Source organism: Epinephelus lanceolatus, chromosome 4, assembly GCF_041903045.1.
Source record: "Epinephelus lanceolatus isolate andai-2023 chromosome 4, ASM4190304v1, whole genome shotgun sequence".
In the NCBI taxonomy this organism is placed as follows: Eukaryota; Metazoa; Chordata; class Actinopteri; order Perciformes; family Serranidae; genus Epinephelus; species Epinephelus lanceolatus.
In genome coordinates, this window is record NC_135737.1 from 19,908,959 (window position 1) to 19,922,728 (window position 13,770).

The following is a 13,770-nucleotide window of genomic DNA, read 5'->3' on the forward strand; positions in this document are numbered from 1 at the left end:
AGTGCGCCTTTTGCAAAAGGTGCATATGAGTGTCATCTTTGAAGTTGAGGAACTCAACTCAATCAATAATATATTGAGGCTTTTGAAGTGTTGAGACAAGGTGTGGCAAGACCATGAATTACAGTTTTTTGGTGAAGGGTCTAGTGTGTAGGATTTCAGGGCATCTATTGACAGATATGGTTTATAAAATTCATAATTATGTTTGTATTTGTTTACAATCACCTGGAAATTGTAATTGAACTGTGGTTTCATTATCTTAGAATGAGCCATTCATATATACATAGGGAGAGGGTCCTCTTTCACAGAGTCTGCCATGTTGTTTCTACAGTAGCCTGGAATGGACAAAGCAAGCACTGGCTCTATAAAGGGCCATTAGTGGTTTGGTGTTGGTCACCATAGTTCTCCTATATGATTGGCACACTGGGGGAGGTTCTAGCTCTGAAACGTCATTGCTAGATGCCACTAAATCCTTGAAACCAGACCTTTAGAGGACTGATTTGACATTTTGGGAAATAATGTTATGATTATTTCCTTTCTTGCTGAGAGTTAGATAAGACTGATAACCACTCATGTCTCTACAGTTGATATGAGGCCAGCATCAGTAGCTTGTTAGTTTAGCATAGAGACTGGAAACAGATGGAAACAGCTACCATGATTCCATCCACTGAAAAAAATCTGCCAACCTAATCAAAACGTGCCATCTTGCTGGTTTAATGTGGCAATTATGTGAATCAACCCATTTCCCAAAATGTCTCAAACTACTTCCTTTAAGTAAATAATTAATTCTCAAGAAGCATCAAAGATTTATTTCCAACCACTGAATTGTTGTCTTCAGCAAGATGCAATGACAAAATAAAAGGCCACAGTGTAATAAGTCAACAATTAATTTTTATTTTATCGAGTTTATACGATTTTGGTTCTGTAGCAACCTACTGGATAACTCTAATGAAGTGCAATTGTACTCAAGCCGGTTACAGTTGAGAGCAATGACAGGCACACGTTTTGTGCAAATTTAACAGCATTGGAACGGCTCCTACATATACACAGCAAAAATACATGCCAGAGGAAAACAATACTAAATCAGTTCACATCGACAATAGTTAGGAAGACTTCCCTCGATGTCAATCCAAGCTAACACTTGAGAGATACACAATGCGCCCATCGTTGGATTATGGGAGAGAGCAACTGAAAACATTCAGTCTTCACACACAGTGAGATATGTGTCCAAAATCCCTCCAATCCGCCATCTTCAAGAACCAAAACATTATTCATTACCTTACTGAACTAATTATGCTGACATAACAAAATGAAAACACCAAATCAGTGTGCTAGACAAGAGATACACCTCCTTGCAGCTGCTTTAAGAACTCCTTCGTCTTACACTGCGTGTCTGGCAGTACACTGGCAATGCAAAAATAAAAGTTGGGGGTAAATGCAACTTGAAGGTATCACAAGCTACACAGGACGACACAACCATCTGAAACACAGGGGTGTTGGTAGCCTTGGTAGAGTTGGCTGCGGATGCTTTAATCTTAATCACCTTCCTTACACTGCTTTACATCAGCTCAGTCCAATATCTACATACTCAAAAGTTAAAAGAAATTACTTCAGCTGTGAGATGAGCTTCCATTTGTGTTTGATGACACTTAAAGAAATAATGATTATTAACCTCCAAACATGCAGAAAAACAGGATTATAAGACTGAAATCTAGGTAGGTGAGTTGGGAGATTTTGGTAACCAGTCTGTTGTGTTATTACTCGGACATTACAGGCTAAAGGTCTGTGTTTGTGAGCTTTATTTGCTCTATTGTCCCTCACAGTGAAAACTGACTAACTAAACATCCCTGGAAATGCATGCACTGGCTTGTGTTGGTTCCAAAATGTCAAGTGTGTTGGATGTTGTGACATCTTCTCTGAAATTGTTGGATATTTTATTCTAAAATCCAAATTGAAAACATTAAAGGTTTCATATTTGCGAGTACAGACAACATAATTCCTATTAAATTAGTAAAATATCAGTAGTAAACTAAAGTCATGCTGTTTGTTCTCCTGGAAACCAAAGGAAGGCCATGAAGTAGCTTGTCATGTGAAAAGACTATTTTGCCCCATTAACCAACCTCTTTTCATGATCACATATTAGAATCTTGATGAATTGTTAAACTGGTGCACGCAGTATGATTTTACCATCTAAACCGACAGATGGAGTCTCATAACAGGGTCTGGCAATGCCACTTGTGAAGGAAAGCAGATGCACCACTACATTCTACAGCTTTCCTTTATTTTACAATCAAGGGCCACGTTGAAATCTTTTACAACCTAGAATTTAACAGCATCAACAAAAACTACTTAAGTTGCATTCAAATGGCAACTATCGAAAAGTAAACTTACTGTAACATACATATTAAATAGTGTATAGTCCATGCAATTGCGCACGGCCGGGTTTGCATCGTTATGGTATGTCGTTATTAGTGTATGGGAGACATCAGCCACCAGTGCATTTCCGATTTAGGTTCAGGGAGAAAAACTCCTCAATACCCATCAGAAACTTCTCAGCCAGACTTGAAGAGCAAGATGGCCACTTGGCCCAAGTAGAAGTAAATGAAATGCTTTGTCTCGTGGGTGACGTAGCTGCCAAAGTTCCTCCCGACGATGCAGTGCCAGGTAGGGTTATACTTCTTGTCAAATTCCTGAAAAAGTCAAAAAAAGATTATCAGTGGATATCAAATTAAAACCCAGAACCAACTGCTGCAATGTGCAAATCCTGGCTTGTATATCATAACTAAGGTCATATCTCCCACTGAAGATACTGAGGCAGTGTCTGCCACTAACTTCTATTATCAGTATTTCAGGCACAAATCTGCCAGTTATTTTCTCAATTAATTGATTATCATTTAAAGTATTAAATGTCAAAAAATAGTGCCAGAGCACTGGATAATTACCTTCAAACTGCTAGTTTTATTTGACCAACAGTCTTAGACCTAATGATTTTACAATCATATGATCAAAAGGCATCAAATCAGCACCTTTTACTCAATTCAAATTAATTAATTTGTCACTTGAAATCCTAAAATTATCCCTGAAATGCAGTCCGTCCATTGATAAACTCAAAAAAAAGTGTAGTAATATAAAAATATTGTTGAGGTTGGGTTATGAATAGACATAGACAAGGTGAAGCCAGCAAATGTTTAGCATTTTTGATTGCAGAATGACTTCAACAGATAGCCATTTCTCAAAAAAGTTCCTGATAATTTTCTTTTAATTGACTCCTTAAAATTGAGGGGTTAATTTCTTTAAAGATAAAAAAAAAAATTAAGAGGTCTATGATGAACTTTATTGATCCCAGGAAAAAAGATCGCAAATTAAAATAATTAAACGAAGAATTTTCAAGGCTTTTACTACTGAACTGGCTTTAGATAAATATACTTTATGACCACTATTTAATCATTTTAAATTAATACATCTTTTCAAAACATTTGTTAATGTTTTATTGGCTTTTTTCAATGAATTCATTTTTATTGTCTTGATTCTGTCCTTTTTAAAATTTTGATTAATCACTTCTGGTATAAATTGTTCAAAATTATTGAAAATGTCCATTATAGTCCCATAGCACGAGGTGAAATCTTGTGTTGGGGGGGGGGGGGGGGGGGGGGTAAAGCCCCTTGAACAGCACTAGCCTGAGTGAAAAGTGCTTTACACAATAAGTTTGATTGATTTAGACTTTCATGTTGGGAAATCAGTGAACATGAAATATAAAAAATCCTAATGAAAGTGTCAAAAATTCAGTGCGTTTGAGGGGGGCTTGTAGACTCATGACCTCAGCAATAAAAAATCCTGGACACGGCCCTGTTCACAATAGCCTCTCCACATTGGAGCAAAAATAGATCTGACAATAAAAAAAAGGCTGTGAATTTGCAGATCATGTGCCAATGATGTAAGCTCACTGAGGATCCATCTATGCAGCCGTCCTGTCTCACCTTCTTGATATAGGCTGCAATGTCCTTCTCTATGTTGTACTTCTCCATGGCCTGGGTGGCACAGTCCACCGCGTCCTGCTGCATGTCCTCGGACATGTCTGCGTTTTTGATCACAGCTTTCCTGTCAGTCATGGTTGACGATGATGATGGTGCCTGCCTCAGGAAGATAAAAAAAAAAGGAGCACGTTCACTAAGACGTTCACTGCACTGAAAATGAACACCGCACGTGGTGATGGGGATGGTTTAGGCCAGCCGGATCATCGCAAAAAAAAAAAAAAAAAAAAAAACATCAATCATACGCAGAAGATTGGACCGATTGGTACCGCGTTTCACATTATGTGCACTGATTCATAATTATAACTGACGCTCATGTGTTGTTATCTACATCTTCATAACTACACGATGACTTGAGTGTTGCATAGATTGGCTGCGAAACTTGATACAGGTGGAGTTAAATTACTTGGCAAAATCACTTTCCGATAAAAGCAGCTTCTGCATCAGGAGCGCAAAAGTGCCAAAAATGTATCCAATAAATTATGTGCAGAGGAAATAAAACGCCTGCTGTGATCCATGCCTGTACAGTGTACATGTCCAACCAGTCGAAATACATTAAGGCATACAGTAAAAGCTCACCATCATTACAGAAACTCGAATCACAAATATGCCAAGACATGCAAGTCAATCTTTCCAACATTGGAGACTGTGCAACTCACCTTTTCTGGAGCCGAATGGAAACACTTCTTTCCCCAAAAAATATATGTATTTCACCCAGGCGGGGGGGAGGTTTAGATGATGCTGCGGCTAATTGCTTTTTAAAGATTTACACAATAAGCATGTAGGTAGGTTGGCTCTCTCTGCTGTGCTCCAACAGCTCCCCGCCCCTCTGCTGCATGCTCCACCCTGCCATTGGCTGAGCTGCAGCCTCCCGTGTGTTGCAAGCGTTTTTCTCCAGCTCCTGTCTGCCGGCATCTTATTTCATCCCACAATGCATCATTCACAGTATACACCACTGACTGTGGGCTAAAAGGAAACGAGACCTTGGCTGTGGGTAGGTATCACTAGGGCTGTGTACAGGGTTTTTCATCAGTTGTCGTCACAGCTGAGACACTGGAGCTTTGAACATACGCACTGGCATTGTGTTGGTGTTGTCTATTATATCTGGAGGTAGTGCTGCTTTAATTCAAAGATACAGCCTCATTTTCTGCTCCATTGGGTTTACGAACATCTCCAGTATCAAATATGTGGTTATAAATTCAGGTAGAAGCAATGTGCTGGGCTTTAGCTTTAATCATGTCATGGAAAAAGCTTTATACACGCCTAATAGAAACATATGACATTTGGGTTCATGTTTCAAATAAACACAAACTAAAATATCCTTGTTTGAAAGTGTTTTATTGAAAATGCTAAGAGAAAAAGCAAGATTAAGCAAAATAAAACATAGAAACTACTCCCACATAAAACCCCCTCCCAATCTCCCCAAATTTAATTCCTTCATACCAGGCATCTACGACTCCATCCTTTGATCCAACTTCCTGGTCCTCAGTTTCGTTTTCTTGTAAAATAAAAGCCATTACCACTGAAAAACTTTAAATAGGCATTTGGGGGCCTAATAGAAAAAAAAAGTTGCTCTGGGACTCCCGTTAATTAGTTCTGTAATCAAACTCTCATTTGAATCCTGGAAAACTGATCCCGTTCCGAGCATCCATCCTTGCCTATCCCTTCCCTAATCGATCCACCCATCCAGCTCCAAGGATTGGGATCCACTGAGCCACTCCTCCAATCAAAACCTTGAAATACCAGGAAGAAAATCAGAGGCAGACTGTTAGAATAAAATGTCAAGATTTTTGGGCCTAATTTTTCCATTTTTGAGCACTCATGTCAGATCAAGAAAAAAAAAAAATATGCCACTGAGCACAAAAACTATAGCTCCCTGAAGTTAAAACATTTTAACCAATGAGGACATTTAGAGTTAAGTGGGACGCTTTTGCAACAAAGTAGTGATTCAGATTTTTACATTTGACAGCAAAGATGTTACACTTACATCACAACACTTGATCTAGGACTGCTTATTCTGTCACAAGCCAGAGTAGCAAGTTAAAAATTGTATATATAACAAAGTACAGCACATATGGCTTTATTAAATATGACATGCATGATATGGAAACCTATCAAAACGTTCAATTTATGGAATATGAAGCGTACCATTGCCTCGACCTGATTGCTCCTCAATTAGATGTCCTATCCTGACCATACAAATGAAATGTGCTCCACAATGGTTTTATTCCAAATCACTTTAATCCTTCTCTTCAGATGTCTAAAGGAAGACACAAGGGTAAAATACAGTTAAGCATTGGGCTCCCCGTCCAAACAGCCCACCCCACATATCCAATGAGAAGCTATGTTTTTTTTAAAAAACCAAAAAAACAAAACAAAAACAAAACTCAATTTTCAATACTTGCAAAAAAGTTGAGTGCAGCTTATACGAACTCAACATTTTTGAAGTTCAACACAGCACAATTTCTTATATTGCAAAAATTGAGAGGACAGAAAGAAGGGGGAGAGAGAGGGGGAGAAAACAAAAGGACAAAGTAGCTGGAGAGGGAGGGGCGAGAGGGAAAGAGGGGAGGGAGGGGGTACATCTACATACCAAGATCATCCACAAGGACATCGGGACATGAAATGCAAAAATTAAAAATCAACTGCTGACATCTGGAGAAACTCATAAGAGGTAAAAACAGGAGGGTGTACATCAAAACATCGGTGGTAGAAAGGTTTAGGAACGGGAGCGAGAGCGGCTGTGACGAGGCGAGTAGCGGGGCGATCCTCTGCCACGACCACGGGAATTGCTGCGGCTGCGACTGGCGCTGCGACTGCGGCTCCTGCTCCGACTGCCACGGCTGCGGGAGCGTGATCTTCCATAACTTGGGCTGCGGGGACCGTCTAATTTCACACGAATGTAAGCAGTCTCTCCCTGGCAGACACAAGAGAACTTGACATTGAAAAGGCAACATTCCTTTCTATGGTGGAAATTCCATAGATGGAAATGAGGGCCAGGTGTGATTTCAAACATGTAGCATTTGCTGCAGTACTCACCTCCACACATTATCCATGACAATTAATCAAATCAGTACACATACCTCATGTGAGCGGAATTTGGTGTTGTCCAGCTTTCGAACGGCATAGGTCATGTCTTCTTTGCGCACAAATTCTACAACCCCGGTTCCATCTCTGAAAACGTCAGCATAGCAGACGTCGCCTGCTTCACGCATGTGGTCCTTCAGGTCCTGCCAGCTGCCACTCTGAGGGAGTCCTGAAACATTTGACCAGAGTTATGTTAGGGGACACATGGTGAACTTTACAGCTTTGTTCATGTGTGAGAACTTCCGCTTGTGTCCCAACTACTTTTGCTTCCCAAAACTGAAGATGCAGGGTTGAGTGATACAGGAGCACCTCAATTAATTGTGATGTTGAGACCAACAGTGGTGGGAAGAAGACTTGTCAAAATGGAAACAAGCAGAAACTGGTTTAGCTTGAAGAAACAAATAGTTAAACGCTAATCTGGTCTGTGTGCTTTATTAACTTCCTCAGTGTGAAATGTGGCAACACTGTGTTAACTGTGGCATAATTTATTGATGATGTGTACTATACTACTTTCTGCATATTATTAATCTTCTATATAGATTTACATGTATGATATACCATTTTATTCAATTTCTAGGGCGCCCTCTAAACATCTGACCGAGGACAACAAATTCAATTGACTTTCTAGCCAACTCGGGCTCATTTACAGTGCTTTTTATGGGTAGATCACGCAGCATTATAGTTGTGTAGTAAATAGATCATACTAACAAGTCTGACATAGTGGAGGTTATTAAGTGAGTCCTACAACAACACACGTGTGGGCACAATGGTGTACATTATCAGTAATAGTTATTAAAAAAACAATTTTTTTTAAAAAACATCAAATCAACAAGAAAGTATACCATCCCTCTACCTCTACCTCCCTGAAACAATTTCCTACTAACAATAGTTGTTCTCCAAATGAATTTCTGGTGCTTTACCTGAATTATTTGCATTTATTCAAAGAAACCGTGATGAACAAAACCCACAGTGTTTAACTTCACATGCACAGTGCATACTTGACCTGCCCCAACAGTAAAATACAGCTAACAAGGTGGAGCTCTAAAGCTTATAATATCTGTTGTGATCTAACCATACTTTTAACTGCACAAATGTGCACATTAGTTACATTTTTAATTCCGCAGACAGTCTTTCAGACAGTGATCAAATAGATATGACAATATAACAGTATCATTTCTGTACGTTAAGCCAAGTGCATGGCTGCCTACCTGACACAATGACCCTGTACTCGGAGCGTCTGGATGGAGGACCATATCTGCCCCTTGGAGCTCCACCGATCCCTCCGAAACCGCCTCTCGAGCCCCTGCCGCTCCGAGGAAACTCCACACGCAGCCTGTAGCCGTCATAGTCATATCCATCACGTCCATAGACTGCATCATCTGCGTCCCTGTTGAGAAAAACGGTATAATTTAAACATTTACACATTCAGAGTGCAGCGAGAACGCAGTGGCGGACGGGGTCAGCCATGTTAGCGGCTAACTTGATCTGGTTGCTAATCCGCCTTGCAGACGTGCACACAACTACCGTTATATTGCCTCAATTTGTCCAAGGACAAACACAATATAGTCTGTTGTGCAATCGTTGCAATGAAAGTGCTTTATTGCGTATAACGCAATCAAGCGTAACGTTATTGGTGCACTGAGTTAAATTTCACTAACGTTAGAACCGTAGCCATCAACAATGCAGCGCGCTCAGGGTAACGTCAACTATGTTACCGTTACATATTGAGAACGCAGAGGAAATACAGGCACAAGGGCGATTTTTAGGTGCATATGAGACTTTTAAAACACGAAATCGAAACCGAAACAGCACACACCACGTTTTGTACGACAACAAGGTAGTGGTAGACCAGGGAATAGTCGGAGCCCGCGTTAGCACACGCGTTGGTTAGCCACACAATAGGGCTACCTCTGGCCTAACGTTAGCTCCTTACCTTGGGTCCTCGAATTCAATGAAGGCGAAAGGCGGTCCCCCTCTCCGGTTCTTCAGGTCGATATCTCGGATTGTGCCGTATTTGTAGAACACGTCCTCCACGTCTTTTGTGCGAATATCAGGGGGGAGGTTTCCCACATAAATTCGGCAGTCGTTGTTCCCAGCGGGGCCTCGCACAACACCCGACATGGCTGCTAGCTGCTAGCTCGCTACTTAAGCTAACGGACTGTTGTTTGTAAGATCCTGTAACGATAAGGTCGGCGGAGCTACACCGAGATCAGACTCCAGGCGCTTGTAAATCGTCGAGCAGAGAGGAGAAGGAAATCCGAGTCGTTTTTTATTCTGCAATCTGCAGAATATTTAGTGGGTCGACAACTACTAGACGAGGCGGTCACTACTCCTGTATTTCTTCAGGAACCGCGCTCCTTTACCGAAGCATTCATGAATACCGGAAACACTGCAGCCAGCGCTGACACTTCCGCCTGACAAAATAGTCCGCCAAATGACCAGGTGTAGTGATAATAATTTCTCTAATAGAAACGTAATAACATGTGACAGAGATAATGATAGTCCATATTAACTATATTTATTCATTCGTTTATTAACACGGACAGTGCAAATGTACCGAAAGGCTGTTAGTCCATAGTTAGCCACCTTATTTGGGGAGAAATAACAGGGCAAACTCAAATAACGTGCTTTTAGAAAAAGGTTTGACGCTATGTGTAGTTAAATATCACATGCTGATGTAACATTACATAACATTTACGGTGGTGTACAAAGGTAGGCAGGGTTATACTTCTAAAGTAACTGTGTTTACAACATCCTTGGTACAGCAGATAAGAATAAAATAAACTCTCGTCATATTGTGTCATCGACAGTCACCTTTATCATTTTAGTATTTACTTTGACTCTAAGCAAAATATGAAAGTGCAACACTGAAGGCTTGCACCTAAAATGCAGAGCTGTATATCTGGATATGTAGCCAACCCTACAATAATACTTAATTTGACAGTGGCTCATGAGACTGTTTCCGCCTTTTGTTACAGACAACAAACTATTGTTCAATGAATATGTGATACTTCTGAAAGTTTTAAAAAATGGTAAGAAGGAAATTGGTTCTCCATCCTCAAAGACACATTATTTCTTTGAAACTGATTCTAACCTTAATTAGGCTTCAGGTTGAAGATCAATGGGAAACCGATGACTTAGATATAAAGCTGTAAGTTCCCTCTGGGTCACAGAAAAGATAATGCAAATACAATGAATATGTGTGTGCAAAAAGGACTCAGAACAGCTTTTTGTGTAAAAGTAGCAATAGCACAGTAGAAACACTGTTAGAAGCTTGGGGCGCAGCACCAAATTTTGGGCCTTAAAAAAAAAAAAGCAGTCTCTGTGGGACCCCTACCCCTCCCATCTTGATCCATGTCTCTCTCACACACCTTTTGAATTGTTTTATTAATTTACAAAGTCACTTTGCTTTCTTCTCCTTTCCTTTGCTTTTGTCTTTTCTTTTTTTAAACCAAACTTTCCCTTTCTTGGCGAAAATCATGATAGTGTTGGTGCTCGAGTCCCATAAGTAGTAACTCACTTAGCTCTAGCTGCATTTAACCCCTGTTTCCTCCGAGCAGTGTGGTACGGTACAGTACAACAGAAAATCTGAATTAGAATGTTGTTTTATTTAACATGCAATGTTGTTGTCACTCACACTGAAGCACTTCATTTGACTAATTTTATGAGAGAAAGCCTGGGTTAACAGAGCAAGTTGGTAACCCGTTCGTGGTACCCGTCATCTCTGATCAAGGCTTTAGTGCTTGTCGAGCCAACTCAGGCAAAGAGAGCCTGGCTCTGGCGAACTGGCTTCATGGTACAGCCCTCAGGTTTTGATGGTAAGGTTGAGACATGGTCGGATCTGTGAGCCTTTCACTGTCAATGAAAAAACTGGACTTATCAAAAAAAAAATTAAACTGATTAATGGATTGATTTATTTTCAGCAGCAGCAGTCACTGTTGTGACAGAAACTCAAGAAACTGGTGGTGGACACAAGCGTTGGAGAAAGGCAGGTTCTTGGGTGATGCAGGTGAGTAAGTGGGCAGGAAAAGGTGGGTTTACATGAGTGCCACACGTCTGTGTGTCCTAAAGTAAGACAATGCCCTGCACGGAGAGTTTTGCAGGGGCGTTGCCGCCTTCCTCCTTCTTTTTTTCCTTCCTCACTCTCTCAGGTTCTTGCCTAACCTCTGCCCACTTCACGTCCTGTTCTGTTTCTGCAGTCGTTTTTGTCTCCTTCTCCGGACTGCTGCCACCTGAAGTAAACAGCATATAAAGGTTAAGTCTGGAGTCGAGATGTAAACCTGCACACCTCTTAACAGGAAAGAATCAACAGAGAGGTGAAAAGTGATTGTGTATCTATCACAGGCAATCCATGGCATTTTCTATGAAAGAATGTCAGTTGACTTTTTTACCTCTCTGTAGGAGGTGTTGCTCCTGCTGATTGAGTACTTGGATGTTGTCTTTCCAGGATTTGCGCCATGCAATTTGTACTCTTTTAAACAGAACAACAGTTCTCCAGTCCTCCTGAATCTCTCTCTCCTTCCACTCTTTTTCGATCCTCTCCTTCCTCTGTCTTTTTCTCTCTCTTTCTCCTCCTCCTTCCGTCTTTCTGTCCTCCTTCCACTCTCTTTTTATCTCCTTCTTCACCATCTTCAGCCTCTTTTTCTCCTCCTTCCTCTGTCTATTTCTCTCCTCCTTCTCCATTTTATCTCTCTCTTTCGCCTCCTTCCTGTCTTTTCATCTCCAAATGCTCTTTCCAGTCTTTCCTTCTCCTCCTTCCTCTGTCTTTCCTGTATTACTCTCCTCAACTCATCCAATCTCGCCATCTCCCCCCACAGCTCGTCTCTTGCCTTTATCATCCTCTCCATCCTCTCTTTCTCCTCCTGTTCCTCTTGTTTTTTCTCCTCCTCCTCCTCCTCTTCTCATTTTCTCTCTCTCTTACAATTCCACAACGAAACCAAGGAATCATCCTTGATGAGCTGGTTGGTGGAATCTGCAGGAGACAAAGGGCTCTCACCCCTTCCTCCCTGCTGCCTCTGGGTGGTGGAGGGCTCGTTGTCTTCAGAGGACGAAGGGCTCTCACCCCTTTGTCCCTGCTGCCTCTGAGTGGTGGAGGACTTGTTGTTTTCACAAGACCAAGGGCTCTCACCCCTTGGTCTGTGCTCCTTCATGATGGTAGAAGGGTTGATTTGTGCAAAAGATGAAGGGCTCTCACCTCTTCGTCCCTGCTGCCTCAAGGTCTTAGAAGGCTTGTTATGTTCACGAGACAAAGGGCTCTCACCCCTTGGTCCAAGCTCCTTCATGGTAGAAGGTTTGATACCTCCACAAAACGAAGGTCTCTCACCCCTTCGTTCATGCTCTCTCCAGATGGTGGGAGGGTTGAAGTCTCCAGAAGACGAAGGGCTCTTGCCTCTCTGTCCCTGCTGCCTCGGCGTGGCGGAGGACTTGTTGTTTTCACAAGACTAAGGGCTCTCACCCCTTGGTCCGTGCTCCTTCATGATGGTAGAAGGGTTGATCTGTGCAAAAGATGAAGGGCTCTCACCCCTTCGTTCCTTGCTGCCTCAAGGTCTTAGAAGGCTTGTTATCTCCACGAGATGAAGGTCTCTCACCCCTTCGTTCGTGTTCCCTCCAGACGGTGGGAGGGTTGAAGACTTTAGGAGACGAAGGTCTCTCACCCCTTCATTTGGATCTCTTCGAAGAAGAGTGCCTATCTCCCAAAGATCGAGTTCTTGAAAAGAGATTTTGTCCAAAAATGGACCTGAGCATTGTCTCAATGACGATTTCACACACTGATGTAGGAAAACTGCAGACAAAAACACACAACAATTATTTCACTTACAATCAGATTTTTTCAAGCAGCACACTCAGTAACTCCACTAAACCTTAAGATAAGACCTGATGAGGGGAATTGTTTAACTGAACCGAAATTGAATTAGAGAAATATTTATTGGGTCATGACACTGCAATAAGCAAAATAAGAAAAGGTTCATTTTTAAAAGCAGGTCTACCAAAACTATAATTACACTAAAAACTCACACTGAAGAGACTAAATACCATAGTGTTGTTTCAAATTAAAATAAAAGTATTTCAGATGCACAACTGTAACCGACACGTTACACATCTAAAATCATTACATTCATTAACACAGCATTGTTGCAACTAATGCAGTTAATACAACAAATGATACTGGACTTTCACTTTTAAAATAGTTGGTTACAGTAACATAATACTGATTATAACAATAATAATTATAATATTGGTGTTAATATTCAGAAAATCAAAACAACATGAATTTCAGCGCTACAATGAAATAATTGTTTTCCACAATAACTTCAAGAGAAGCTTTTCTGTAACATGACAAACTTTTTTGTGATCTGCAAACTGCTCACAGAAATAACAAAGGGAGCAGTCATTTTTAGTAAAATACCTATTAAGTAATTGTAAAATTTTACAGTTTACAAATTTAAATAGTTTATTTTTGCAAGATAAAATGTGCATTTTTATCTCCTGATTACAGCACATGTTACTGTGCTGATATTTTGATTGTGACTAATGAACAGGTAATTTACTTGACAGTGAAATGGTTGATAAGTAAATGTACTCATCCCCCAACACAATTGAACATAAAAAAATCAAGTGAAAAACAGTTTTTTAACTCTGGTAAAAAGTGTCTTAC

The 13,770-nt window shown here is 40.7% G+C and overlaps 2 protein-coding genes across 4 annotated transcripts; both read right to left on the reverse strand.

Annotated features, from left to right (window-relative positions):
* Positions 1 to 868: 868 nt before the first annotated feature.
* On the reverse strand, positions 869 to 4,882 carry dynll2a (dynein, light chain, LC8-type 2a). 2 transcript variants are annotated; one of them, XM_033631456.2, is made up of 3 exons: positions 4,688 to 4,882; positions 3,975 to 4,127; positions 869 to 2,687 (listed from the first exon to the last, which is right to left on the reverse strand). In XM_033631456.2, exons 2-3 carry the CDS (start codon positions 4,104 to 4,106, stop codon positions 2,550 to 2,552), a joined length of 270 nt encoding a protein of 89 aa, XP_033487347.1. In that variant the 5' UTR covers positions 4,107 to 4,127; positions 4,688 to 4,882; the 3' UTR covers positions 869 to 2,549. The 2 variants fall into 2 exon arrangements, with proteins under 2 accessions (XP_033487347.1, XP_033487348.1); XM_033631457.2 differs by having other exon boundaries at positions 3,975 to 4,131; positions 4,688 to 4,858.
* A 465-nt stretch (positions 4,883 to 5,347) lies between these two features.
* On the reverse strand, positions 5,348 to 9,480 carry srsf1a (serine and arginine rich splicing factor 1a). Of its 2 annotated transcripts, XR_013490957.1 has the most exons (5): positions 9,049 to 9,480; positions 8,324 to 8,502; positions 7,112 to 7,284; positions 6,177 to 6,945; positions 5,348 to 5,761 (listed from the first exon to the last, which is right to left on the reverse strand). XR_013490957.1 is itself a non-coding variant. In XM_033631455.2 (4 exons), the coding sequence occupies exons 1-4, from the start codon at positions 9,234 to 9,236 to the stop codon at positions 6,748 to 6,750; spliced, it is 738 nt and encodes a 245-aa protein (XP_033487346.1). In that variant the 5' UTR covers positions 9,237 to 9,480; the 3' UTR covers positions 5,348 to 6,747. The 2 variants fall into 2 exon arrangements, 1 of the variants encoding a protein (XP_033487346.1); XM_033631455.2 differs by having other exon boundaries at positions 5,348 to 6,945.
* Between the last annotated feature and the right edge of the window lie 4,290 nt (positions 9,481 to 13,770).